At 44.4% G+C, this 21,281-nt stretch overlaps 1 protein-coding gene across 5 annotated transcripts in view; it reads left to right on the forward strand.

Annotated features, from left to right (window-relative positions):
* The window catches only part of LOC122097518 (kalirin-like), a 97,534-nt gene that overhangs the window by 59,385 nt on the left and 16,868 nt on the right, over positions 1-21,281 (forward strand). For 2 of the 5 annotated variants that reach the window (XM_042668091.1, XM_042668106.1), the window contains exons 15-16: positions 1,928-2,157; positions 4,063-4,323. In XM_042668091.1, the coding sequence (XP_042524025.1) occupies positions 1,928-2,157; positions 4,063-4,323 (491 nt within the window). Of the gene's footprint in view, positions 1-1,927; positions 2,158-4,062; positions 4,324-7,730; positions 7,855-8,965; positions 9,026-20,920; positions 20,949-21,281 lie in introns of those variants that run through there. The other 3 variants (XM_042668097.1, XM_042668114.1, XM_042668083.1) reach the window with 2 other exon arrangements.

The raw sequence follows: 21,281 nt of genomic DNA on the forward strand, positions 1-21,281 counted from the left end.
GGTTATACCAAAAGCCTAGTGATAGATATTGAGTCATAAATTCAGTTTAATGAGCCTAATTATCAAGTAAGTACACTTAAGTACCTCTTCAATGTACTTAAAACTTGAAACTGTATTGCTTTGGGCATAGTCAATGATCCAGAATGGTCCCGGAAGACCTTTCTCCTAATTATACTGAAGTAAGGATATTTCTGAACTAGGTTATCATTACCTAAATATTTAATGTCCCCAGAAAGCTCCCCAAGGCAGAGTCTATGTTCTGGCAGACCCGTTAATACTGTGACACACTGAAGTGAACAGGATGTGGTAATAGAACAAAGCTAGGCTTTTACTTACATGCGTGCAGAGTCTCAGGCAATCTCTCTCCTGAGATCTCAAAGAGAAAGGAGTGTGCCCTGTGTTGAGTTCTATCGAAATGTGGAGCTATGGCTGTGAAAAAATCCTTATAACTGAAAGTCTAGGGGCTCCAGCTGTTAACCTACTTAAATATATGCTACAGTGAACACCAATAAAAGTGACATAATCAGGACAGTCCTGGAAGTACTTTGCACAGAAGGACTGGGTAGCATTTGCCTGGCTGCACCTCTTTAGTGCTCAGATCTAGAACTTTGTGTCTTAAACTCAGTAAAGCAAAGCTCATATCTTTCTGTTCAAATCCTGTGTTGTGAGTTGCCTTCCCTCCTCCCAGTGTCCAATCTGAGTCACTTCCATTCCTACTAATGTTTCCCAGCTATATTGCGAACCTCCACGTTTTCCTGACTTGTTAGGCCTTGCTTCTTGTTTATTACTATCTCATGACTTTTGAATCAGACCAGAAGTCTTTATCTCTTCTCCAGTCCATCTGCTAACTGCTCTAAGATTAGTGTTCTAAAACATGGTTCTGATAGGGCTGGAAAGGTGGCTCAGCTGATTATGCAGTTTGATTTTAAACTTTAAGCTTAGCTGGGCAGGTGGCAAATGCTTATAGTTCCAGATTTCAAGAGGCTGAGGCAAGACAATTGTAAGTTCAAGGCTAACCTAGACTATGTAGTTCAAAGGCTACCCTCAGCTACATAGCAATACCCTGTCTCAAAAACCCAAGGGCTGAGGATATCTCTTGCCCATCATGCTCAAGACCCCTGAGTTCATTCTCCAGGACTACAAAAAGACAGGGAAAAAAAAGATTTTAAAGTTCATTTAATATACCTTATATAATCTACAGAGTAAAGTCCAGCCTTACCAGACTGGCTTTCTGGATCTTCCATATCATGGGCCCCCATCTTCCCTGATCTGTCCAGTCTCCTCTCCCTCAATCAGGCCTTAGGTTCTAAGTAATGAGAGTGTAGCCCTTCTTCCATCTGCAGAGTTTAAATGTCAGGGTGGCAGACAGCCCTTCCTGAAGCTCTTTATTACATTCTTCATTCCTAGACACATATACCTATGCAAGTGTATACATATTACATAACCTAATCTCTTCCAAAAGGGTAGTGCTTTACCCTTCAAATATGGTATGATTTTGCTTTTGTATTTTCGTTGCTTAAGTAGTGGTCTGATTTTCACAGTTCCTTAAAAACAAGTATCTATTATAAATTGACATGTTGAATTGAAACCCTTTTGTACAACTACTTAAAGACTTTTTTTTTTTGCCGGTTGTAGAGCCTGAACTCTGGGCCAAGGCACTGTCCCTCAGCTTTTCAGCTCAAGGCTAGCGCCTACCACTAGAGCCACAGCACTTCCAGCTTTTTCTGCTTTATGTAGTCCTGAGGAATCGAACCCAGGGCCTCATTCATGCAAAGCAAGCACTCTACCACTGAGCCACCTTCCCAGACCTTAAAGACAATTTTTTTAAAGTGTTTTCCTCATGCCTAACACAAAGCCTGACACCTAGTAGACCTCTGTATACTTATTGGATTCCCAAGGCTGAGAAAAACTCTCGTCTTACCTACAGCACTACAGTCTCCCATTGAGTATCAACGGAAAGAAAGGAACTCAGCCGTGATGCGGTCCCAGCCTGCCAGGGCTCCCCAGGCCAGCCCTAGGCCCTACTCCTCTGTTCCCATGGGCTCAGAGAAGCCTCCAAAGGGCTCCAGCTACAACCCACCTCTGAAGATATCTACCTCCAATGGCAGTCCAGGGTTCGACTACCACCAGTCTGGGGACAAGTTTGAGGCCAGCAAGGTAAGAACAGCTTTTTGTTCTGCCCTATCACCAGCAAGGCATGGAGAAGGTGGTGGTTCGTGTGTGCATACAAGAAGCCAGGTTCCATAATCCACAGTTCTATCACTATCATGACGATCAATATATTTCACCATAGACCTAGCCTACACAGCTGGTTTGACCCTAAAATGTAGTTGGAGCAGGAAAGAAATGGGAAAATTCTAATTCAGAATTAGGTGATCTCATGTTTACTCCAAACTCTTCACTTGCTTTTGCCAAGTGCTGGTGGCTTACTCCTATAAGCCACCTTACTCCTCCTCTTACTACTCAGGAGGCTGAGATCCGAGAGATCAAGGTTTGAAGGCAGCCCCAAAGAAAAGTCTGAGACTCTTATCTCCACTAAACTACTCAAAAAAAAGCCAGAAGTGAAAATCTCAGGGACAGCACCCAGGCCCTGAGTTCAAGCCCCAGGACCTGAACACACACACACAAAATCCTTAGTATGGCACCCTATAATTCCAGCTACTCAGAAAGCTGCGGCAGGAGTTGTTTGGATTCCAGACTATCTCAGGTAATGTTAGCAAAACCATATCTCAAAGCAAAATATAAACAGAGGGTTGGGATTGTGGCTCAAATGGTAGAGCACTTTCCTAGCAAGCACAAGGACCTGGGTTCAATCCCTAGTACCACCAAAAAGAGTTCAAATGAGTTCATCAGGCCTCAATTGTCTTTAGAACTCAGTGAGTCTATGAGTAGGAATAGTTGCATTTTGTCCTACATCCAGTTTTGTTGTTTTATTCTCCCCCCGCATTGATATTAATTTTGTTGAAACTAATTATTGATATCCAAGTAACTGTACCAATCTATCTCATCACATGACCTGGAAATGATTTTCCACCCTAGCAAACCCTGTCTTTAGGAATCACTTGAAGTCACTTTAGCATTTTTCAACATATTCAAGGGTTTCTGACTGTCACCAAACTGTAGGAAATTGCTGGGTGTCTTAAAGAGTTTCAGGTCTGGCCAGGCACTGGTGGCTCACGCCTGTAATCCTAGCTACTCAGGAGGCTAAGATCTGAGGATCGTGGGTCAAAGTGAGCCCAGGCAGGAAAGTCCATGAGACTCCTATCTTCAATTAACCACCAGAAAACTGGAAGTGGCACTGGTGTTCACCTTGAGCTGAAGAGCTCAGGGACAGTGCCCAGGCCCAGAGTTCAAGCCACACAGCCACCCCCCCCCCCCCCCACACACACACACAAGTTTCAGGACTGCCTAGAAGTAACTACTTTGGTGTAAAATCAAATGAAAAGTCATGTAGACTGTTCTTCCTGTATTAGTAAGTGTGAGGATGGGAGTTCTATTCCACAGGTAGTTAGGTCAGGGCAAGTCATGGCCTTGTCTTTGAATTGAATAAAGATGTTAGTTTACTCTTGTGTCAGAGTCAGGATGTATGGTATAGCCAACTGATGGTTTTCAAAAGGGAAAAAATAATATCCAAGGGTCTATGTCCTATTCATAGGGGAGGATTATGAGCCCTGGCCTGACCTTTGCCTCACCTCACTCTGCCTAGGTACTTATGTGTCCATGTGCTGATGCCAGCTTCTTCCTGCCATTATAATGCAAGAGAATGCTGGTGGGAAGGTTGCATGCTAAAACAGGGCTTTGAGGTTAATGGTGTATTCATACCTTTGCCTGCTCTCTAGCTAGACAGTATCTGTATCTGTTTACCTTGATTATAATATTGTCTGAAGCATTGCTATAAAAATACAAAGCATGTTTGTGAACATAATGTCATCACTCAAGGAGTATCCTAGCTATTATATATTCCTCTAGTGGGAGAGCTGGCTTTTAATCATGCAGCAGGGTGCAGAGCTTTCCCACATGAACTAGTCTCTTAGCACCAGTGTCCATCTCTCCGTCTCCCAGCAGAATGACCTGGGAGGCTGCAATGGGACCTCATCCATGGCAGTGATCAAAGATTACTATGCACTGAAGGAGAATGAAATATGTGTGAGCCAAGGTGAGGTGGTCCAGGTCCTCGCCGTCAACCAGCAGAACATGTGCCTGGTATACCAGCCTGCCAGCGATCATTCCCCAGCCGCCGAGGGCTGGGTTCCGGGCAGCATCCTAGCACCCCTCACCAAAGCCACAGCAGCAGCAGAAAGTAGTGACGGGAGCATCAAGTAAGTGCCTTGTTGGCTTCCCTGGGAAAGGAGTATGTGGATTAAAAAAAAAAAAAAGAAAGAACATAAAAATGTAAACACACAGTGGGGAATTACTGCTGCTTATTCTGGACAGTGCCACTCACAGTGTGAGTGACTGTACACCCACCCACAGCTTGGGACAACCAGACTAGATCTTTCTGGGGTGGTTTTGGTGGTGGTAGTGGTGGTTTTTCCTTCCGTTTCCTTTATAATTTTCTGTTTATTTTTCCCCCTCTTTTTTTCCCCCTACTTCTTAAGAAAAGAACCCTACTGAAACCCTAGGTGACAAAAGATATACCTTCTGTTGCTACATTTGACCTACCACGGGACTCACTGGACTGGACTTCTATTTATATTGTATGAAGTTATTGATATATATATTTTTTGATTGACACCCAAAAACAACCTTAGCACACACTGCCAGACCTGGACAGGTCAGAGGCCTGCTGCTTCTCCCAGAAGAGAGGGAAACTTTTTGGTTGTCGATGGCAAATCCTCTGTACAGATTGTAACTTTTTTTTTAATTTCCTCCCTCCCCTGTCATTTTAATATATGTTCATGGTCATTTGTAAGATAATTTCTTTTTCCTTCTTTTGGTTGCAAAGACCCTTCCAATCACATTCCTGTATAAAGTATTTTGCACTATTTAAAGAAACCCATATGGATGAAGTCAGGCTGTGCAGTATAATGGAGAGACACAATGGTCATCATTGTACCTGTAATGTAACTAATAATTTTAAATGTACTATTTTAAATATGTAAAATAAATTTTCACCATGAGCATGTTTTAATGAGGTTAAAAACTAATGGACCCTTTTTCCCCCTATTGATATCTTTCTCAGACTTTTAAATTTGCAAATGGTTCTCTTCTTCTTTTTTTTTTTTTTAATCTTGTCTATATTTTAGGAGTTGGTTGAATACATCGGCAGGGTTTTTTTTTGGTACATAACAAGTGTTTTTATTGCTGAAGTGCCGGCTCTAGGCCTTCCTCCACACAACCCCTGTAGTTTTTCTTTGACTTCCAAGATGATGAAGGATACTGACCAGCAGGTTCCCGGCAACTGGGCAACCTTGATTTGCTGATGTGAATGGACAGCTAGAATAGATGGTGTGTGTTGGCTTGCTTTTCCCCACTGTCCTCCATACCCATGGAAGAGGCACAAGGTGTCCAAGCAGCAACACCAGTTTGGCCTTTCCTCTAGGTCACAGAATGGAAACTAATAGAAAGAGTGACCTTTTTTCTAGGTCACTGATAGAAGTTCCTGTCACCTTGGACTCACCAGGTAACTGCAGGAAATCAGCAGTGGCCTATAAGATGAAATAAGCCTAGTCCATTTTCTTCTGAAAATATTTGGTTTGGGTGCCTTTGGGGACCTTGGGAGTCAAGGCCCTTGGAACCTTGGAGTTCTTGCAGAGCTAACTCTTAATGGTTTCTTTTCTCCTTACCCAGGCACTAAGTATATCTTCCTCTTCACCTTTGGGTCTGTTGGTCCCATATTTCCATTTTCCATGAGAGGGCAGGGAAGAGGCTGGGAAATGGGAACAGATTGAAATACACACTGGTCCTTTGAGCCCTGGCCAGCTGCTCTTACACAAGGGTGGCAGTGGAAGTGAGCAACTGACTAAATGTAATGTCAGTGTTTATCAGCAAAGGCTGCTCACCACACCTCTCCGGGGCCTGCTGTGACCACAGGGTCAGCATTGGTTATGTTACCCACAGGATAAATGTCACAGAAACCCTGTGTCCACATCAGTCCCCAGGCTTTCAGCCAGGAGATGGAAACACCCCAAACCATGCTGACGTGTTCTTCTGGGAAGAAGCATCTGAAATGGAGCCTGTCTTGCCACTTGTGCTGTTCTGGTTTCCCTTCTGAACGTTATTTTTAACACTCCTCATTTATCACCAAGCATCCTAAGGAACCTGGAGGGTGGCAGTAGCATAGGACACACCCACACACGCACACATGAACACAGTGTCCTCTGCCCAGGGATATGGATTTGGAGGTAAAGATATGACCAAAAGTCTGCAGTCCATACCGTTGGAGATCAAAACCACTTCCATTCCTGGTTCTCTCCTTACCCAGGCACTAAGTACATCTTCCTCTTCCTTTGGGTCTGTTGGTCCCATATTCCCATTTTCCATGAGAAGGCAGGGAAGAGAGAGAGCAATTGGGGGACAGTGCCTACAGAGCCTGCCAATCAGAAGGTCCAAGACAAAACTAAGCCTTCTGAAGAGGCCCATTTTCCCAAAGACTGAAAAACAGGCCTGGGATTGTTTCTTCCTCCTCAGGTTACTTTTGGGCCTGTGTATTCAGTAATGAGTATTTTTGACAAGATTCCTGAGGTTTTGTGTGGAGTACTATGGAGAAGGACTAAGCCATTCTGTTTTACAGTATATTCCTTCCTCCTCCATCTCTCCCCACATAAAAAAGGTTTCCTTCCTGAAATCCAGTCTACCAGGTCTCACATTTAAGCAGAAGACACTGAAGGGAAAGTCACAGAGAGTGGCTGCAATTTCATCCAAACCCTGCGTCCACACCTGAAATGATGATGCCTGTCCAGGTCCCCAGTGCTGTGCGCCTTGGCTTTTGAGTTGGATGGATGTGGAACTTGAGAGCGCCGCTCTGAGCTTCTCTTTCTATGTCTGTGAAGAAGTATCTCCCAGCCTCTCATGGGAAGGAATTAGGATAGTGGAAAGGGCTCAGTCATCATCACCTCCCTAGGGGTACATATGAGGTCTAGCCCCACAAGGAAACTCTTGGACTTCTTATTGGCTGCCATACACAAACACTGAGTGATGTGGAGAACATAAGTGAAACAGTTTGTCTTAACATATCCAGATACACAAGTAATACTCAGCCATTTACCAAGTCAACAACTCCTCCAGAAACCACTGTATTTGGGCAAGCCCAAGTACAAAGAATGAGTGAGGAACCTCAAAACCCTCCTTTTGGGTCCTTATATCTGGGCCTTGGGAGATGCCAATGGCTTGGGCCCAATAGAATACATTCTATTCCTATCTCTCCACTCTCCATCCTTCCCCATCTACCATGCACTCATGAAAGGAACCTCTCAGTCCTAAAAGGCTTCATCAAATGATTTAGAGACCTCACTGGGCAATTTGGTGACCTGGTACTCATAGTGTTTCCACCTGCTGCAGTCACCCTGTGCATCTTTCAGGAGGAGTCAGAATTGCTCCTCGCTCACTTCCAGGTGGAGGTGAGGTCAGCTGCAGCCTACCACAGGAGCTGGCATGCAGATTTGGGGACTCTGAAGCCAGCAGCTTGACTGGAACACCTCAGTTGACTCACTCAAAGGTGGTGAGCCTGCCCACCAGCCTCACTCTGCCTCAACCTGCCATTTTGATTGGTGCATTTTTTGGTACAACAGGAAGTCATGTTCATGGCATACTCTACGCATGAGAAAGCGGGCGGAAGTGGAGAACACGGGTAAAAATGACGCCACAGGGTCTCGTAAACCCAAGGAAATTCTGGGCACCAAAGTCTCTGTTAAAGTGAGTAAGGTATTTGGAGCTGGGTCCCTCTCATCCACTCTCACCCTGCAACGTTCTCACAAGGCAATTTGGGTGGATGGGGATTTTTTTATTTTTATTTTTTTCTTTACCTAGTTCGGGGACCAGAGGGAAAGTAGTTTAGCAGGATTTTGCATGCGAGATCAATTTATTTTTTATTTTTTGTTTCTCCTGGCAACTTCAATTCAAGTAAGTACCTCTTTTATTTTTCCTTTTGTACCTTTCTCTTTAGACTGTGCAGATATTTTATGGCAAAATTATCTGCCGCATTACTCTCTTGGAAGTAAATGCAAGATGCTTGATTTCACATTAAACTTCTCAAAGCTGCCCATTCAGTGGCCTAGGTTTGGGAACACTTGCAGGTTACAGGAATTAGGAAAGCCTTCCAAACCCCTCACCATGGGCAGATTGAGGTTTGAAGTTCAAGGGCCAGCATAGATCCTCAGTAAAGTTTCATTTCTTTTCCCCAGAGTCCAGACCATACCAACTTTAAATAATTTCCCCCTTTGCATGGGCAGGGTAGGAAGACATGTTAGAGAAGGAATTGAAGTCATTAGTTTGCTTTAATCTTGATCCTGGCAGACCCTTTTTTCCTCTATCTCAAAACATGATCTGCCTTGTTTAACCTGAGCTTTATGAGAAGATGTACATCTGGACAATGGAAACGAATTGTTTACTTTTGTGACAATGTATCATTATGTACCTGGCCTTCCAAAAAGCTTTAGAAACCCATTCTAACATCCTTTGTTCTTGGGGAAAAGAAATTGTATACTGTCTGTGGTCCTGGTTTGGGAAGTCCAGCCTCACCACCCAAGAGGACCTTTTAATTTTGTAGTGTTCATGCTTCATTTGGTTGCTTCCATTGCTCTTTCCTGTGAGATCCACAGCTGTTCACAGACCCAGGCTCCTCTCCCTGAAAAGAGCATGCTACTGCCCTTGGTGATTCACATCCCCTACTGAAAGCACCTGGTTGCTCCTCTGCCCCGTTTCCCATTGCCCTTGCTCCTCTGAAGTTCTCTTCCTTTGCTAACCACGGCTACTTGCATTCTAACTGTGTTTTCTCTCTCCCCGCTTCCTCATGCTGCCAACCAAGGAGACGAACAGTTCCGAGGAGTCAGAATATGATGATCTTGACCCTAATACTAGCATGGAGGTAGAAGCAGCTATGTTGTCCTATTTCCTACAGTGATTGCCTTTTTTAAGAAATGTATTTATGAATGTGTTGTGTAACATTGGCCTTGCTAAAGTGACCAGCCATTCAAGGATAAATTCTGATGCTAGGGCATCTCTGGGTATCCTATCCCAAGTAAAACAAACAGACTTAGTTCAGCCCTATTTTGGTAGGAAACTCTACCTCAATACCTTCCTTAAAAAAAACAAAATTGGTGGTTGTTTTCTTGAATGCTTGCTTCATGTTTCTTTGGCAGGTTTGGATTTATGTAGAAAGTACTCAACTATATTATTTGAAACTTAGGACACATTTTTCATGGAACACAGTGCTATAAAATAGTGGTTGGTTCCCAGGTGAAGGACAAGATCTTCATTTGACATTTTGTTCTGCTTTCTTTTATTTTTTTCCTGCACCTCCTTTTCCTTCCCCCCCCCCTTCCTTTTGATCTTCTTCATCTTCTACATCTTGTTCATCTGCTGAGATCTGTTCTTTCCTCGGTGGTCCACAAAGGCAGAGATTAAGTATGAGTTTGTGGTGGCCTGGCACAGAGTTATTGTGTGTAGCTGATGGGGAGCAAATGAAGTGCAATGAGAGCAACTCCAAAGCACACTTTTGCCCATCCCAGGCCTCATGAGCAAGGGTGAGAACAGCCCCCTTTCCCATAGTGTTGGTGGAGGCCTTTCTGGGGATGGTGAGGCTGTAACACTGCACAGGAGATCTTGCCTACCTCTAGGTTTACAGAAGTGTGGAGACACCAGGTACTCATGGCTCACACCTGTAATCCTAACTACTCAAGAGGCTGCATCCTGACAATCATGATCCAAAGCCAGCCCTGGCAGAAAAGTCCATGAGACTCTTATCTCCAGTTAACTAGCAAACAGCCAGAAGAGGAGGCATGGCTCAAGTGGTAGAGTGCCAGCTTTGAACAAAAAAGCCAAGCAAGAAGCCCTGAGTTAAAGCCCCAGTACTGGTACAAAATGGGGGTGGGGACTGTGGGAGTCCTTATTCAGCTCTAGTGGGCCAGGGAAGAAGAATGTCTTTACCATGTTGTAAAGGAAGAGGTACAGAGAGATGTGAGACCAGGTGAGCAGCACCCACTCAGAAAGGTAACTGACGCTCTCTTTCTACATTTAGATGAGAAACAGTGTGCGCACGCGCGCGTACACACACACACACACACACACACACATTCACATTCACACTTTGCTTTGCAATTGAGTGCATTCTTAAGGCTTTTACTCACCCAAGGCTGATAGCTTTTTGTGGTTTAAGTGGGTCTCCAAGAGGTGTTATGGGGTGCATAAGCAGACTTTCCAGATGTTCCTACTAAGTCAAGAGAGCCCCCAAACAGTGTTGATGTGTGTCCAAACCCTCAAGGAAGCACGTGGCTAGAAGCTGTAAATACTCTGATTGAGCTGAAGTTTCTACGGTCAGGTATCCTTGCAGCCCTTGTTCATTCTTCATGGGCCTTCCTGGCCATCCATGAGTTCTGAACATGTTACCAGCTCAACAGTCACTCAGGACACATGGGCACAAGGGCACATGGGCACAAGGAAAAAGCCAGCATCTTGGCCCTGCTGGCTTAGTATCTTTCTTGACACATGTAGTGAATGAGATATGGAAAGTCAACCTGTTTAACGTGAGTTGAAGATTATCTCAAGGGACTTGAAGTGGGACTTTGTTGCAGCAAACATGGGAGAAGAACATGGCCATGTGTGCACACTGAAGGCCCAACTTGAAATAAGGTGGGTGGGCCACCTCTTGAAGGCCTTTCACTGCTACATTTATCATTGGGGTGGGGAGGGTCTATTCCCAGAACCAGCCTGGCTCCCACCTCACCATTGTCTTCTGAATTTGATGGCTGTGGGAAGTGTTGTCTCTGGAAGTATGTCCTGTGCACTTGGTGAGCTGAGCTACATACAGGCTTCCTGGCCTGTGCTGAACCTGTGTTCCTGTAACCCCAACTGCCACCATGCACCCCTGTGAAGCCCAGCCCTGATGACGGTTCTTAACCTGAATGTTCATGACCAAACATACCAGTTCATTCCAGTGCTCTCAATACAGGCTCCTCTGCCTCTATGGGAATCATATCGCCAAAGAGCTTATATACTTTCTCTCAATGAGTAGACTAAGAGTTCCTTGAAGGGCCAATTTCCAGGGTGTTTTTTTTTTCCTGGCCCACCATAGAATTTTTATTGTTTCAAGCCTATAAGTCAGGTTACGAGTACAATGCCTTCGGTCAGTGTCATCCTTGCCTTCATTCTCCCCCATTTTCCCATTTCCCCCTCATACCCCTCCCCTCCCATCCCTACCTTCAAGTTACACGGTTCATTTTTTTACACAATGTATTACCACCATACCATTTGGAGAAGACATAAGGCATATGGCATAAAGCATCTTCAAGCCTAGGGGTCTGACAAAGAATGCCTGGTTATGTAAACAGAAGCAATTGACTTGACTGTACCCCCTTCCCTTCCCTTGTAAAGGCCTCACTACCAGCCACAGATGGCGTGACTGACCTCCCTGTGGCCAGGATTTCTATCCATCTGTACATCTCATGGAAATCAGTTATAAAATTGATGAATAGATGTCCATAGTTCAGCTTTGCCTTGCACTGATTAAACTCTGGGGATGAGATTGAACAGACATTTTATGTGAGAGACACTTTCCACATGGAAGAAGAGCCAGATCAGAATGAAAACCCAGTACAAGGGTGCCTTGGAGTAAGTGAATTCATTTTTTTTCTACTGACTACCGTTCCTGAGGTGGGAACCACATGCCTACCTACCAGCTTCTTCCATCACACCCTGTCCTGGATTCTGCCTTCACGCTCTTTCACGATCCCTGGAACTAAGGATCAGGTATCTAGGTTGTGCTGGCTTTCCCATGGGATCTGAGCTAGATGAATATTCATATCCATACCGTCTCTGGATAGCAGCCTGAGGACTGTATCTTTCTTGCAGTTTTACACCTACTCCTCACCCCTAGTATTACTGCTTGCCTGCATCACACAGTGGGTTTGAAAAGCCTGAACCAGTCTTTCAGCTTTAGGTCCAAAGATGAGAATTTATCTCCAAAGATGAGAATTCCAGCTAGCCATCAGTGGTTCATGCCTATAATCCTGGCTCCTCAGGAAGCGGAGATCTGAGGACCTTGGTTCAAAATCAGATTGGCAGGAAAGTTGCTGAGACTCTTTTATCTCCAAGTAACCAGGAAGAAATGCAAGACTCTATCTGAGACATAACTAAAGCAAAGAAAGGGCTGGAGGCAAGGCTCAAGTACAGGGGATCTGTCTAACAAGCATGAGGTCCCTGTATTTAAACCCCAGTAACTCCATAAAGAAAAAAAGAAACCTAGACGATACCCTGAGCCAGTTTTTGGTTTGCTTTGGCTATAGTTGTTATCACACACCATCCTGTAGCAGCTTGGAGCACCCCATCTGCAGGGTTGGTTTTCATCTAAAATGCAGATCCTGGCAGCTGAAGAGGCCTGTCTTCCATTGCCAATTTTTCCTGTGAATGTGCTATTCAGAGGAATATTATTTCTCCCCATTCTGCTTTTCCAAGACTGAAGAATGATTTAAACATAAACTACACAAAGGCAGTGTCTCAGAGAAAGAACACAAGCTGGGAAGCCTGAATACTAGTCTCGACGCTGTGAGCTACGTGACCTTGGCAGAGTTGGCTCTTTGGACCCCCAAGCTTTCCAGCAGGTGGCTGGCTGCACAGTGCCAAGTGTGCAGGTGTGAATTCAGTAGTGTGCAGCTCTCCACAGACCTCTTAGATCCAGGGTGTGATGTCAAAGGACTCTGCTCAGGAGCACATCTCCCTCCAAAAGCAATGACACCTCACCAACAAAGGAAGTCGAAAATTCTGTGCATGCTTATTAGGGGCCGTGACAGAACTGGCTTGGGCAGATTTCCCCCTGGGACCAGACTGGAGTGTCTAGTATGTAGTAGGAAGGTAGTGAGTAGCTAGAGCTGTCCTTCTTTCCTTCCCCAAACCCACAATTCCTCAGCCCTAGCTTCCCTAGCTTCCAGAAGCCAGCCTGATGATCCCACCTCAGCTACTCTGGCCTCTGTTGTCCCAGATTCAGCGTTCCAAAATAACCCAGCCAGACAGAAGGACTGAGAAACTGTTACACCCCTTGTCACGTGACTGACCTGCAGCATTGCTAGAGTGTTTCCACTGCCTGCCTGCTTCTAGATTTTATAAAAAGAACTTTGTAAATGAAAAGAACCCTTTGGAGGGAAAGAAAGTAAAGCATTTCATTCCTCTCATGTTGACAAAATATTTTCTTTGTAATACATCTGATGGGTTTGGCTCTTTCTTTCCACCCTGCTTTGTTCTGATAGACTGATTGATATTCCATGTCCAAGGAAGGGAGCCTGGCTGAAACAGGATGGGCCCATTGGGGAGGATTATAAAGAAATAGCCTTCTCCTCCCACGCCTGAATATCCACACCTCTCATGTCTCTGTTCCAGCCACCCTGTGAAGATGTAGAATGGGGTGTCTTACCCTCTTTGTTAGTTGTATTCCACTGGGACACATGCTTCAGAGAAACAACTAAGAAGGAATACTTATTTATTATGGTTCATGGCTTCAGAGATGTCAGTCTCTTGTTGCCTTGGGCTAAGATTGGAGCACTGGGTGAAGGATGCTGGTCGTCTCATGGTAGCTAGGAAACAGAGAATGCCTGTCTCTGGGATTTCTCCTTTTTATTCCACCCAGGCCCCTAGTTCATAGTGATGGTGCCGTGCACATTCAGGGCAGGTCTCCCTTAGTTAATCATCTCTGGAACCACACCCAGAGGTGGACCTTACTGATACTGTGAGACACCATTCAATGCAGTGAGACTGATAATGAAAATTAAGCATCACATGCACCAAGAGGAAGCAGGTCCAGGGAGTGGACTGCCAAGCACTACCAAGCACTGACCGAGCAGGTCACACTGATAGAGCAGAGGCCTGGCCTGTGTGAGGAGGCAGAGGAGGAAGTCTGCACTCTGTCCACATCTGCATGCAGGAGGAGACATTCTTCAACAACTTTAATCTCTTGACTGCACCTCACACACACACACCCTTTTCTTGTGACTCAGGCACCCAGCCTGAGCAGCCAGGAAATGAAGCCCAATCACAAAGGTTGGAAGTGTCTGAACTGACTTCTCAAGCCAGTACAGTGACTCAGCCTGCCTCGGCCATACGTGCCCTGCAGCACCTCACCCATCCGAAGGCCTGGTTCAGTTCATGTACACTAAGGAGAATATGAGGAGCCATTGAACAGGAGGAGTTCTGAGAGACTTCTGTTAGAGGGCCACCACACCCATCTCCTCACACCCAATGCTATCTGAGTTCACTTTCCGGCTCACTCGGTGTGGTTTCCTCAGTGTAACACGCCGTGCAGGGGGAATGAGTACCTTGGAGGACCAGCCGGTCATGTTAGAGTCACTCCCATGCTTCAGAAGCAGTTAGGGAGGAGAGTCAGGCTTGCTTGAATGTCTGTGTTGTAGAGCAAACTTTAGAGTTGCCAAGAGGGAATGGTTATTCAGTAGATGTTTACACACACTCTCAAGTGCTAAGCTTGCAGTAGTAGCTTCTATGTAGCAGTCTTTCCTGTAACTGGCTCTCAGCTGAGTCCTTTCAGTGCCAAAGGCACGGTGCCATAGGGAACATGACCATTGTTCCCATTTTACATATTGGGAAATGGAGTGCAGTAAGATTCCATGACTTCCCCTGAGGCAACGTGTCTCTACCCTGAACTGCCTCTGAGCACAGTCATTGGTAAGGTTAGTACGATGGACTGATAAGATGTAGCTGGGGAAAAAAGCTATGTACAACTAGGGATTATGCTTTTCAAAAACACCTGCAAATTAACTCATAAATAAAATCTCAACAAAAATTGAAAAATCAAGGATTTCAATAGCATGTAGATAGACCAAGTTCTCTAATCTTAATGTAATTAAGTTAGAAATAAGCAACAAAATCATTTGGAAACTTGACAGTATTTGCAGTAGACTTGTATCAAAAAAAGGTGTGTGTGGTGGGGGGGGAGCCAAGCACCAGTATTTCATGCCTATAATTCTAGTTATATAGGAGGTTGAAATCTGAGGATCACAGTTCAAAGCCAGCCAGGGAAGAAAAGTCCATGAGACTCTTATCTTCAGTTAACTACCTAAAAGTCCAGAAGTGAAATTGTGGCTTAAGTTGGAGAGTGCTAGCTTTGAGTGTAAAAGCTCAGAGACAATGCCCAGGCCCTGAATTCAGGCCCCAGTACTGGCACACAAGAAAGAAAGAGGAGAGGAGCTGGAGAGGAGTCAAGGGGAGGGGAGAGGAGAGAAGAGGAGAGGAGAGAGGTGAGGAGGGGAGGGGAGGAGAGAGGAGGGGGGAAGAGGGGAGGGGAGGGAAGGGGAGAGGAAGAGGAGAGGAGAGGAGGGAGGGGGAGAGAGGAGGGGGGAGGGGAGGGGAGGAGAGGAGAAAAGGCAAGGAGTAAATGCTAATAAAAAAGTTTTTGAGTGAGGGACTAGTTCAAACACACTGATATGGTTGGATTGTTACATTCATGCTTTTCTTAATTACAGCTTCCTTTGTGTTCATTTAAAAATGAACAGACAAGCCAGGCGCTGGTGGCTCATGGCTGTAATCCTAGCTACTCAGAAGGCTGAGATCTGAGGATCATAGTTCAAAGCCAGCCCGGGCAGGAAAGACCATGAGACTCTTATATCCAATAAATCACCAGAAAAACAGAAGTGGCATTGTGGTTCAAGCGGTAGAGCACTCGCCTTAAGCTAAAGAGCTGAAGGATAACACCCAGGCCCAGAGTTCAAGCCCCATAACCGATGGCAAAAAAAAAAGAACAGACATAGGAACATTTTCTAAAACTTTAGAAAATTGTTTCTGGCCAAGTGCCAATGGCTTACACCTGTAATCCTAGCTACTCAGAAGACTGAGATCTAAGGATTGAAGTTCCCTGTCAGCCCAGGCAAGAAAGTTTGTGAGACTCTTATCTCCAATTAAACAGCAAAAGCCAGAAGTGGAGCTGTGGCACAAGGGTAGATCACCAATCTTGAGCAAAAAAAAGCTAAGAGGCAATGCCTGGGCCCTGAGTTAAAGCCCTAGTATCAGCACAAAATGAAAGGAAGGAAGGAAGAAAGGAAGGAAGGAAGGAAGGAAGGAAGGAAGGAAGGAAGGAAGGAAGGAAGGAAGGAAAGAAGGAAGGAAGGAAGGAAGGAAGGAAGGAAGGAAGGAAGGAAGGAAGGAAGGAAGGAAGGAAGGAAGGAAGGAAGAAATTCTGGTAGCCAGATTGAAATCAAGAAGGATTAAATGTCCAAATCAGAAACTATACCTAACCCTAGCACAACAAAAGAAAAATGTCATAACAAAGTATTTAGAATTTTTTAATGGCAGTGCTGAGGATCTTGAACTCAGAGCCTTGAGGATGTTAGGTAAGCCCTCTGCACTGAGCTACATCACTACCCAGAATGATTTTATTCATACTTTTGTGCATTTTTGTTTATTTTCTGGCCAAAGCTCATCACCTAAAACCCCTTTCCTTCCCACTCTGCACAGATTCTCATGAAACAAGCATTAAAGGACTAGAAAAAGCAGAGTATACAAACCGGTTCATTCAAATAGCTTTGGTCAAGTTTAAGACATTTTGTTCGAGTTACATTGAACCATTTTTAAGACTTCAACAGTTTCAGTATGTGGTTTTGAACTATGTTTTATGATTGAATGATAAGAGATTTAGCAAAAATGGAGTCAGATCATTTTTCTTCTTGTCAGTTGACAACTAGCTTTCTAGATACAATTTTTATACTGTTTTATTCTTATGTTTAGAGACAAAGTCTCACTAGGTAGTCCATACTGGCCTCAACTTTTTTCCTCCTACATTGAACTTTGCCCTATTTATTTTGGAGTCAGAGCCTTAGACTGGCAAGAAAAATAAACTCAAGACTGTCTCAAACTCAGTTTTTGTTATTCAGTGCAGATTGATTTTACTTGTAAAATTAAAATTTCTTACTTCTTTGCCATCCCAGTTTAGGGAAAAATCAAGAAAACAGTTGGCTTTATCTCTAAAAGAAACTGTTGATGTTGGTTAGTTCTTAGAGGAAGCCCAGCTGCCTACTGCCCTCTGCTGTTCAAATAAAGCCAGAATCCCAGCTGGGCACTGGTGGGTCACACCTGTAATCCTAGCTACTCAGGGGGCTGAGATCTGAGGATTGGGATTCAAAGCCAGCCCCAGAAAAGAAGTTTTAAGATTCTTATCCCCAGTTAGCCATCAAAAACCTGGAAGTAGAGCTGTGACTCAAGTGGGAAAGTGCTAATCTTGACCAAAATAGCTCAGGGACAGCGTCTAGACCCTGAACTACACACAAAATATCAAATCAAATCCCTTAGTACTCCCCACAGTCCCTACCATCTCTTGTTCTCCTGTGTCTCTAGAGAAAAAAAGTGTGTATTTTATATGAAGAGGATCATTTCCTCCATGACTGTATGTCAGATTATAGTTTTCTTCTGCTGCCCATTTTCACCAGTTTCTAAGGAAAACATTCGACTTCAAGAAACATATGAGATATATCATAAATGCCTAATGTCCTTAAACATATCAACAACCTGCCACCAGACAAGGTGACCTGGAGGTTGAATTCTAGTCCATTAAATGAATGCCCTTCAACAACAATCTGCTATGTGTTAGCCAGGAACCAGTGGCTCACACCTGTAATCCTAGCTACTCAGGAGGCTGAGATCTGTGGATTGTTGTTCAAAGCCAGCCCAGGCAGGAAGGCCCATGAAACTCTTATCTCCAATTAACTACCCCAAACTGGAAGTGGCTCAAGTGGTAGAATGCTTGCCTTGAGCTGAAGAACTCAGGGACAGTGTCCAGGACCAGAGCTCAAGCTCCACAATGGACGGGAAAAAAAATCTGCTATGTGCAAGATGCTTCCTTAAACCCTATGAGTGATCAGGTTGATGGTTCTAAAAGCATGTGAAAGGCTTGGTGTCTTCGAAGGGTGCCCAAGTCTGCTAGCTCATATGTAATATAGATAAGATGTTATGATACTTGGCAGCTTGTGACCACAGCCCTCAACATCCTGACTTTTAAAAAAGCACACAAGAGGAAGAATCTCTATTGGCTGAATCTCAATGACTAACCAATGGGATTTCAGAGGAAATCATGTTCCCAGTTCCAAGGTCATGCAAGACATTTTCTCAACTCCCTCCCCAAATTTGGAATCCTATTACCATCTTAATTTTTCACTATTTTGAAAATGGAGCACTTATATTGTAGGTTCTGTACTAGGCTTGAAAATAATAGCAGAACAAAGCAATTATGTCCCGTGTCTTGATGATCCATAAACATATACATAGGTAATCAGATGACTGTGGGAAGAGGCCTTGGTGACTCCCTCTGAACTCTGATGTGCCCCAAAGTAGAAAAAAGAAAATGAGAAATGAATCTACAGTCAGAAAAAGCATTTACATGGATCTTACCCAGGCTCTTGGTCCTTGCAGGTAGAGTTTAAAGAGGACCTGGAAGATTTCTTGTGGGATGGAGAGGAAGTGGGAAATGAGGCTGAACAGGTGGGCCTTTGACATCAATCCCGGGGTTTGCAAGCCCCTCCAGCTGCACTGACTGCTGTGATAGAGAGCAGAGGTGCCTGCTCCAGTCCTCTGTCTCTCTAGGACCTTCCAACTCACTTCTCAGCCTGGTCTAGGAGGTGGAGATAATGAACTCTGGTTCAGGACTCAATATGCCCTCTAGAGGTTTAGAAGATCTGATGATGGTGTTTGTGAGTTTACACACTTTTATAATGTTACACAGATGTTAGAGCCATTCTTAAAAATAATAAGGGGCCAGCCAAGAGGCAGAGAAGGTAAGACTGATGTTTCCATAAGTCTATTTTAGATGGAAACCCTGTAGCTAAACCTATTGAACATCTGTCTCCCTAGAACCCCCACTACTAATTAGGAATATTTATTCCTTCCAGTCCTAGAGTGTGAACTCTCACTTGGTATTTTTGCTCAAGGCTGGTGCTTTATCACTTGAGCCACAGCAACACTTGCAGCTTTTTGCAGGTTTATTGGAGATAAGAGTTTATTGGGAAAAAATATATATAATCTTGAAAAAAAGGGGGAGAGGGACATCTTGGACTTGCCTGTCCAGGCTAGTTTCAAATGGAAATCCTCAGATCTCAGCCTCCTGAGTAAGCTTAAATTATACTGTAAGTGGCTTCTTAAATACTGTATGTACTCAATAATTTTCCTTAGAGTTAAGGTTATATATAATGAGGGAGTATGGGTGTTTTCTTAGATAGATATTGCCACAGCACAGGTTTTTGCAGCTCCGCCTAAAATTTTATCATTAGAGACTAGGACTTTTAAGTTGGTGGTATAGCACTTGCTTAGCATGGATGTAGTCCTGGATTCAACACACACACACACACACACTCTGCAGAATCTATGAACCTGCTACTTGTCTCTCTGTCATTTGTCTCCTCTGTGAGACTCCCGGCATGGATTCAGTGTCTTGTGGCTCCCCACCATAAGGGAAATACAGAGGGCACTGTGGTGCCCGGGGGTTGGGACAGTTGGCCAGGGTTTGTTCAGCCCACTTCATGAAAAGCCTAAGTGTTATAAGTGGGCAGGTAGTTTGCCAAGAAGAACCCAAGGAAGGAAATGTTCCAAACAGAGGACCAATATGGGGGGGGGGGGGAAGTCAGTGTGAGGACTCCACCTGCACTATTCTCTACAGCATGCGAATTTGGGAAGGAAAGAAGAAATTGCAAGATAAACTCATTGAGGTGAACCACTTGAACAATAGGCTATTTAGCAGAAGGGAGATGATTAGAATATGATGATCTTTATTTGAGTTCATTTTTATCACGCACTACTTGGCAAGAATCATGCACTCGACACACATGAGTTCATCGAATCTTTGTGATAACACATTGATTGCACTAGGTGTTATTACTCCTCAATGAGAGAGGAAGAAATGGATGTTAATTGATGATAAGTAGTGAGTATGAAATCACATTACACAAACAGGTGACCCTGGCCTCTTGACTGCAAAGCAGCATTTCCACCATGCCAGACACAAAAGATGGAGGTGGGTCAAAGTGACCCTCCTCTTAGGAAGGGTACATTCCAAAATGGCTAGCAGTCAGTGGAAGAACTGGGGTGTCTTGAGCAGCACAGTATACACAGAGAGTTTCAACTGCTCCTAGAAGCAGCCATGGTAACAGGAAGTTATCTTGTACATACAAGTCTCTGTTCTCCTATGCAGTACAATGGGTCAAAGGGTGAGGCCCGGGCCACAGAGGTTGAACTGACATTGAATGAAGAGAGAGAGCCTCTCTTTTCTCTTCAAACAGAGAAGCTCTGCATGGGAAGGGAAGTTTCCTCTTCTTGGAAACTGGGAAGGGTAGAGGGAAGGCATTTGGAAGGAAACCACTGGGCGTTGGTTTCAGTGACTCTGTTTGACAGGTCTGAGATCCTCTGTTTTTAAAAGTCTGTACCTGTGAGGAACTGGTGTCATGGCCTTGCTTGATAGCAAGAGGGATGGGGTTGTGCATGTGAAGGGAAGAAGGGCAATGGAGAGGAGGGAGGTGGAAATGGCCACTGTGGTGATCATTGATGCCGACAGCCACAAACCTGTCCAGGTGACTAGATTAGACAGGAAAGGAACCAGATGCCCACTGGGGTTCCAGAGCCTCTAACAGTGTCTGTTAGTTCACCACAGAACAAGAACAGGGTGATCTCCTGGTGTCACCTCCCTGAGACTTTCCTTTTTAATTCTTTTTCAGTAGAGCAAAACTCTCTTATTCTCTCTTAGTAGCTTGGGATTCAAGCGATCTCTCTGTTTCTTTGTGTTTTTCAGATCTTAAATCCAAATTTCATTCAAGAAGGTAAGTGGAAAAGAAGTAGAACTGGGATCACTGGGATTGGCTAAATAATTGATGCTATATCTGGAGTTAAGGGAAAAACTAAGCAATTTGTGGATATAAGGGGATACTCATGTTTATATAAAGACTAAAGACAACATGACAACCTTCACATTGGTTTTCTCTCTCCAATCTCCTTCTCCCTTTCCCCCTTCCCCCCTCTCGGCTAGTGCTCTACCATCTGATCCATTTTTGGCTTTTTAGTGGTTAATTGCAGATAAGAGTCTCACTGACTTTTCTGCCTGGGTTGGCTTCCAACCATGATTCTCAGATCTCAGCCTCCTGAATAGATAGAGT

The sequence above is a fragment of the Dipodomys spectabilis genome, unplaced genomic scaffold (genome assembly GCF_019054845.1).
Source record: "Dipodomys spectabilis isolate Male_0828 unplaced genomic scaffold, ASM1905484v1 ptg000017l, whole genome shotgun sequence".
NCBI lineage: Eukaryota > Metazoa > Chordata > Mammalia > Rodentia > Heteromyidae > Dipodomys > Dipodomys spectabilis.